Source organism: Sinocyclocheilus grahami, unplaced genomic scaffold (genome assembly GCF_001515645.1).
Source record: "Sinocyclocheilus grahami isolate Dianchi unplaced genomic scaffold, SAMN03320097.WGS_v1.1 scaffold616.1, whole genome shotgun sequence".
In the NCBI taxonomy this organism is placed as follows: Eukaryota; Metazoa; Chordata; class Actinopteri; order Cypriniformes; family Cyprinidae; genus Sinocyclocheilus; species Sinocyclocheilus grahami.
Genome location: NW_015505795.1, coordinates 23,055 through 30,986, shown reverse-complemented (window position 1 = coordinate 30,986; position 7,932 = coordinate 23,055). Strand labels below are relative to the sequence as shown.

The 7,932-nt window shown below is 40.0% G+C and overlaps 1 protein-coding gene across 4 annotated transcripts in view; it reads right to left on the bottom strand.

Moving 5' to 3' along the window:
• Nucleotides 1-7,932, bottom strand: part of LOC107557728 (interferon-induced, double-stranded RNA-activated protein kinase-like) — a 44,637-nt gene that overhangs the window by 15,562 nt on the left and 21,143 nt on the right. Inside the window, exons 17-26 of one of the 4 annotated variants that reach the window (XM_016241246.1) lie at nucleotides 6,912-7,015; nucleotides 5,092-5,211; nucleotides 4,771-4,893; nucleotides 4,576-4,695; nucleotides 4,305-4,367; nucleotides 3,417-3,600; nucleotides 3,206-3,343; nucleotides 2,907-3,008; nucleotides 2,733-2,795; nucleotides 2,432-2,646 (exon numbers count right to left, since the gene is read on the bottom strand). In XM_016241246.1, coding sequence (XP_016096732.1) covers nucleotides 2,521-2,646; nucleotides 2,733-2,795; nucleotides 2,907-3,008; nucleotides 3,206-3,343; nucleotides 3,417-3,600; nucleotides 4,305-4,367; nucleotides 4,576-4,695; nucleotides 4,771-4,893; nucleotides 5,092-5,211; nucleotides 6,912-7,015 — 1,143 coding nt within the window. In that variant the 3' untranslated portion in view covers nucleotides 2,432-2,520. Of the gene's footprint in view, nucleotides 1-2,225; nucleotides 2,647-2,732; nucleotides 2,796-2,906; nucleotides 3,009-3,205; nucleotides 3,344-3,416; nucleotides 3,601-4,304; nucleotides 4,368-4,575; nucleotides 4,696-4,770; nucleotides 4,894-5,091; nucleotides 5,212-6,911; nucleotides 7,016-7,932 lie in introns of those variants that run through there. The other 3 variants (XM_016241248.1, XM_016241249.1, XM_016241250.1) reach the window with 3 other exon arrangements.

Genomic DNA, 7,932 nt, shown 5'->3' with positions numbered 1-7,932 from the left:
ATAGTTCAATTAGGACATTTAAGTAGCTTTTATAAATGTGCCTTGGATAAAAACACTACTGATGTGCATCTTGAGACAAAAAATATATATTTTAAGATCAGTCAGTTCAAGTTGCTTTCAGTTAAAACAGCCCAGACATGCATTTTAGTCTGGGACCAGCCTTGTCTGTGAAACTGGGGGATAGCGTCTTTACACCTTTTGCTTATATAATGCTTACATTACACCTTAGTTTTAATAGATTATTAACTCCATAAACAATACCACTGTATGAAAATAACTTACACGCTTCAATTTGAACGGTTATTTCGGGACAAAAAAAATTCTCACCTTTGTCTCTATACAAGCGGCCATCTTGCCAACAACATCTCGTTTTGACTTCTCGTATGGTTCTGTGTGATTTGGACAACTTCAAGTTAAGCCCCCTTCCAGTTTAATTTGAAACTGTAATTTTGGTTTTTGTTAACTTTCGTAACTTTGGTTTCGTAACGGCTTTTTTGGAATATCATAATTTTAGTCTTTTTAAGGTGAACTGACAAGGCCCATGTCTGACAGAAGGTGTGCAGGAGGTCCAGGTGCTGCTGTAGCTCTCTTGCAGTCCACAGACAGACACTCTTGGAGTTACGTCAGACTTGCTCTGATGTCACGCTGACGTGTGCCAAAAAACTCTGTGCGGCTGTGTCAGATTGTGCAGTTGCTCTCCACCGACTGCGCTGATCAAAAGCATGATGGGAAACGACTGACTGACGACACAGCTTAAAGCTCATTGGTTCAGACAACCGTGATGTTGAGTTCTCTTCTAAAATATTTTATTTTTATCTGATTTCATATGATTATGTATTTAAATTATGCATGAATGTTCCCAAACACTATGACAGCGCGATCTCTGTGTGAGATATGTGATTGTTGTCATATTTCTATAAAAATCTGAAATACATGTTTGTATTAAAGTAAAAATGAATGATAAATACACCTTTCGTATGGAATTAAATAGCAAGCACTTTGAGTGTCTTGTTCATAATATTTATTTTCATATAAAAGCAACAGAACTGAAATTATATCGTGTCTATTAGCAGCACAGCATGTAAGTGTGAATAACGCAATATCTGCCTTTGATCTCGTTGGTATCTGCTCCACTTCGAGAGGTCAGAACTGTCCGGCTTGACTGCGCTTATTTCACTCCTCCCCTCACTGCAGCCGTCTACTCTCGCCTACATTTCAGGCGAGGCGAGGCGCATCTCAAACAGGCCTCATGAGATCGTTTTGTCGAGGTAACGCGACATCCTTATGTTGTGGCCATGAGATGTGAAGTCGTGGCCTGGAGATGCTATGTTGAGGACTACATATTTTTCTCGTGGCCACGAGTTTAATGCGTAAACAAACCTACAAGCACAAAATGTTTTCACATTACACAATATTGCATTATGGTTGCAATTTGGTTTCTCGGTTTTGAGAAACATATTTTAGTTGCAATTACATCTAAGATGCAAATACATCTTAATTTTATGCAGCCAACATTACAGAAATGTTGTGAAATTACGTTAATGGTTGTAAAAGTACCATAACAACATCATTATAATGTATTTTTACAATAAAAACAAAATGAGACTCAAATATTTAAAATATGCTACAATAAATCTAGTAGAAATTGTTAAATCATGCCTTCATGCCAGAAATATCTGATCCAGCCCCGGACGCCTGATCCTGATACCTAAAACCTGTTAACAGGAGGTCTTGTCTGTTACCCAAAATACCCAAAACTGTATTAACAGTCTTCTATCAGCCAAGAAGTTGACTGAGCAAAGCCAGTGAAGAGCAGAAGCAGGAGACGAAGTGATGATAGTAAAAAGGAGCAAAGTTTATTTAATAATCTTATTTGCGTATGACTCAATGCTCAGACTTCGTCTGATGAACACAAGTCAAACAAGTAGTATTACACCAAACTGCTTCACAACAACATTCCATAAACCTTGAATTTCCATAAACCTCCCCACTTATCTCTTATTCATGAAGACAAACATCCCTCGAAAGCACACAGTCATAAGACTAAACAACAATGAAAAAAGTAATATAAAAAACAATAATATAATATAAATGATTAATCAGTTAATAAATCAATGAAATGAGTATTTAAATGATTATATGATTAAATGAATAAAATGATTATGAATAAATGAATATAAGAGAAAGAATGTAAAACACAAAACAAATGTATGGTTGCTCTCTTGAAGCAAAACACACACCGACTGCATTCGAGGATCCTTAGAATTGAATTGATCCTTAGATCCTTCAAAAGCTATTCTCATATTTTGTTTATAAAAACCACTCCCCAAAGTTTACATTTCATGAGTTTATTTTATCACCTTAATCAGACATCATTAAATAGTTAATCATTAAATCATGAACAAATCCATGAAATCATCAAAATAGAAACGTTGTCACCTGTCAGAAGTACTCTGTGGTAGTTCATTATTCTGAAAGGACCTGACCAAACTGCTGAGACGGTTTCTATGCACAAACATCTCAGATGGTTTTCTGGCTTAACACATTCTGATCCAGATGGAAAAACTTCTCCAGCTTTTCTTTTACGTCTTTTGCATGTGGCCTGTGCTCTGGTGAATACGACAACATCTTCATGATGAATTTACTCTGAAAAAGAAGCATAATAAAGGGCTATATTATAGGCTAAACTCGGTCCAATCAATATTTATCAGAAGGTAAATCAAGTTCCTTACCTCAGTCGAAAAACTCTGACTGAAACCTTTTGGAAACCTTTGATTTTTCAGGTCTTTCCACAGCTGCAATGGCAAGACAGACAGAGTGAATGAATTAAAGATTTTGTTTTTGTAAATGTCTGTAAAGACATTGAATACAGTCTCTACTGATGACTATCATCAAAGACTACTGACCTTCTCTCTTTCCATACCAGTAGATATTTTCCAGAGCATCTCAAACCATACGAGTCCCAGGGGAAAAATGTCTGTTTTTTCATCATAATTCTTCTCATTTTCCTGAAGTAAACAATGTTTTTAATTTTATTAGTATTTATTTATTTTCTTATTTATTCATTCATTCAATGTTTTGCAAATACAATACACTAAATACATTTTTACAAATCTAACTGTAAAATATAAAACTGTAAATGTAGTTCTTGGGTTATTTATGAGCATAAAGGACCCTAAGCTGTAAAGCAATAAAAATGCATCACCTGTTCAGGACTCATATAAGATAGTGTTCCTCTGTTTGACCTCTCTACAGGGTCACCATTTTGATCCGTCTGAGCCGCCACCAGCCCAAAGTCTCCGATCTTCACTTTACCATCAGCACCAAACAGTATGTTATCAGGCTAAAAGGAAAGTACACTTGCGTAAAGATCTGGAAAAGGCATAACCATTCTCCCAGTAAATATAATGAAATACCTTCAAGTCTCTGTGGATGAGCTTGTTTGCATGGATGAATTCCACTCCAGTGATAATTTCATAAAATATTTTATTTATTTCCACTGTGGTTCTCTGTTTTTTCTGATAATTTCTTTTCTGTATCCAATCAGTCAGTGTTCCTCCCTCGCAGAACTCCATCTGAATAAATAAATATGTCCCGCTGCTGAAATAGAGAGAGAGAAAGAACAGGCATGACCCATGGATGAATATTTAACATTGTGAGGTATTGTCTTAAAAGATACACTTTTTATTTTTATTAACAAGTTGCACCAAATCATTCATAATTTATTTTTTAAACAGTGATATTCCACTCTTTTATCTGGCCCTTAACATTAAATAAGGTTATATTGTAACCAAACCATCTGCAACTTTGAGGCACCTTACAGTATATTTTAGTGGTAACTGTATATAAGTCTTAGATTTATGTGACCAAAATTATAGAAAGTTTGTGATATTGCATCCATGATCATGATTTTAAAGAATTTTTATATATTGCTCTTTGCTGTGAATATATGCACGAGTAACAGCATTTTTTCAGGGTTTGCATCTGACTTAACGGTTTAAACTGCTCCACCCTTCAATAACAGCCCTTTTCATCACATTATGACAGATTCATAAACCAAATCTTGACATGTGCCACTCTGTTCAGATCAGACACAAAATGAACGGGGCTCTTTTTCAAAATAAATCGCAACTTGTTTCTAATATTGTTATTCTTCAGAGGGAAATGCAGAGCAGTAGTTTGGTTTCAACAGATGGCCTTTTTGGACAGATTTGAAAGTTACAGTAAAATGAAATCTGTTATTTTAAAAGATCAAGGAAAACACAGTTGTTGTGTCATAAATTTAAATCAACAAATAAACTCACTGATTTGAAGAGTCTAAACGGTCAGTTCTGTTGCTTCCTGTGGGCTCAGCAGCGGATGCTGATCTGAGGACAGACACAATTACAGTTACATTTACATTCATGCATTTGGCAGATACTTTTATCCAAAGAGATTTAAAGTACATCTTGAAGTCAATTAAGCTTCATTTTATCAGTAGATGCATTCTGGGAATCAAACCCCTGACCATTTGAGCTAACTCTGTATTACTAGTTTACCATATAAAGTGTCTCATAAGAAGACTGCTGAACATACTCTGTTACACTCAGACTTTCCACTCCTGATGTGTCATTTTCATCATCATCATCATCATCATCCCTCTCTTCACAGCTGTCTCTCTCAAAGATCCCTACATCCGATGAAGAACCTGGTGTACTGAACATAAAATGCATAAACGTGACTTTTGAGAAGCACTGAATGTTTCATCAAAAGTGCTGGAGACTTGCTTACTTGGACACTTGGTTTATTTCTTGGTTTGACGTCCAGTTGTCAGAACCTGGCCAGCATGTGATGTACCGTACTATGTTTGGGTGATCTAGTCGGGCCAGTGCCTTCACCTCAGAATCAGCGTTCCTGTTTTAAATCAAAGAATGAATAAAAATAAATAAATTAAAAGTAATGAATTAATAAATAAAGAAATACATAAAATAAATAAGGAATGAATGAACAAATAAACACAATAAATAAACAAACTAATGAATAAATTAAATCAATAAAAATAATGAATGAATGAATATATAAATTAATTAATTATGACTTGTATAAACTTACCCGTTTAAGATAACTCTCTTTACAGCGTAGATCTTGTCATCATATATGTGTTTTACTTTATAAACGCAGCCATAGCTTCCTTGACCAAGTTTTGCGATCACATCAAAACTATCAGACAATCTATAGATGATGCAAACATCAAAAAGCAATATACAGCAGAAAATCATTATGCATTATCCTATAACAAAACATTAATTTAAACCATTTCTCTGTTATATCTGAATTAATTAAACTAGATACTTCTGGTGGACACAAACCTGTCAGGTTCAATATGCTTACCCTGAAATGAAGTCACTGGGATCACCTTTCATCTCTCTGATCAGCTCTGAGGCGTCTGGTCTCTCTTCAGGACTGGGACTCAGCATTCGATCTATGAGCTTGTGCTATTTCAACAGCCGTGCAAAATGAGACAGCATGTTAGATAACGGTTGTCTTCGAGTAAGTGAACATAGCAAGCTAATATTCAAAATAACGTCTCGGTTACGTATGGTAACCCTCGTTCCCTGAAGGAGGGAACGGAGACGTCACGTCGGATGACCGACGAATTGGGATTTCGCTTAGAGAGACCAATCCACTTAGATTGTAAACTAAACGAGCCAATGCACAATGGCATGCGATTATTGCATCCAGCTGTCGCTGATCACAGCGTGAGTATAAGTGGGCAGCTGGTGCAGTGCATATTCAGCTTTTCGCTGAGGAGCCAAGCCGGTGACCCCGCCGCTCAGCGGTGGTACAGGAGCTCTGGCGACGGGACGTGACGGGAATGAGGGTTACCATATGTAACCGAGACGTTCCCTTTCAGTCGATCACTCTAGACGTCGACGAAGCTTCCTGCACCCCTACTTTTTGGCGCAGGCCAGGGCTTACCACAAAAAGGCCAGCTACTGCTGCTATGGCACTACCTACTCGGTAAGACTGGTTAACACTGGGAAAACGTACCCGTTCCACTTGGAACAGGGATGTTGCGAAAGCCCCATCCTTCCCGAAGGAGGTTTCGGAAGCACTTACACATATGAACAACCGTTTAGGCGCATATGGAAGATTAGAGGTGATTGTAACCCTCTTGGAAAAATAGCAGACGTTCCCAGCAGTCTGCCAGGGAAACAGGGGCTCTGAGGCTATACCTTGGACTTTACACATGGGATACATGGGATACGTGGGATCCGCTTAGGTCTCTACATATGGAACCCAGCCCTCTACCGGTTCTCACAGATTCATCGAGTGAGGGCCTGGTGCCAGATGCTCCACCATGTCTGGCTGCCGAGGGGATGGAGGAGCTCGACAGGGTCTACGATATGGACTCTATGGAGTGGTTTTAGCAAGCCGACCCGAAGCCGGGGCCACTCAGTGCTTCTACCCATTTGAGGTGAGAACACAGGAGGATACCGGCTCCACACAAAGGCTATAGAATCTAGCGAACGTGTTGGGGGTCGCCCAGCCAGCGAGGCGCCACGAGCTAGTACCCAGGTGGATGCAACACTTCTAGTTGAGTGAGCTCGTAACCTGATTGGGCAGAGCATACCCTGTGCCTGATAAGCCAGGGTGATGGCATCCACTATCCAGTGGGCCATCCTCTGCTTAGAGACGACATTCCCCGTCTGCCGGCATCCATGACAGACAAAGAGCTGGTCTGAGGTCCTGAAGCTTTGTGTCCAGACAATCTATAGATGATGCAAACATCAAAAAGCAATATACAGCAGAAAATCATTATGCATTATCCTATAACAAAACATTAATTTAAACCATTTCTCTGTTATATCTGAATTAATTAAACTAGATACTTCTGGTGGACACAAACCTGTCAGGTTCAATATGCTTACCCTGAAATGAAGTCACTGGGATCACCTTTCATCTCTCTGATCAGCTCTGAGGCGTCTGGTCTCTCTTCAGGACTGGGACTCAGCATTCGATCTATGAGCTTGTGCTATTTCAACAGCCGTGCAAAATGAGACAGCATGTTAGATAACGGTTGTCTTCGAGTAAGTGAACATAGCAAGCTAATATTCAAAATAACGTCTCGGTTACGTATGGTAACCCTCGTTCCCTGAAGGAGGGAACGGAGACGTCACGTCGGATGACCGACGAATTGGGATTTCGCTTAGAGAGACCAATCCACTTAGATTGTAAACTAAACGAGCCAATGCACAATGGCATGCGATTATTGCATCCAGCTGTCGCTGATCACAGCGTGAGTATAAGTGGGCAGCTGGTGCAGTGCATATTCAGCTTTTCGCTGAGGAGCCAAGCCGGTGACCCCGCCGCTCAGCGGTGGTACAGGAGCTCTGGCGACGGGACGTGACGGGAATGAGGGTTACCATATGTAACCGAGACGTTCCCTTTCAGTCGATCACTCTAGACGTCGACGAAGCTTCCTGCACCCCTACTTTTTGGCGCAGGCCAGGGCTTACCACAAAAAGGCCAGCTACTGCTGCTATGGCACTACCTACTCGGTAAGACTGGTTAACACTGGGAAAACGTACCCGTTCCACTTGGAACAGGGATGTTGCGAAAGCCCCATCCTTCCCGAAGGAGGTTTCGGAAGCACTTACACATATGAACAACCGTTTAGGCGCATATGGAAGATTAGAGGTGATTGTAACCCTCTTGGAAAAATAGCAGACGTTCCCAGCAGTCTGCCAGGGAAACAGGGGCTCTGAGGCTATACCTTGGACTTTACACATGGGATACATGGGATACGTGGGATCCGCTTAGGTCTCTACATATGGAACCCAGCCCTCTACCGGTTCTCACAGATTCATCGAGTGAGGGCCTGGTGCCAGATGCTCCACCATGTCTGGCTGCCGAGGGGATGGAGGAGCTCGACAGGGTCTACGATATGGA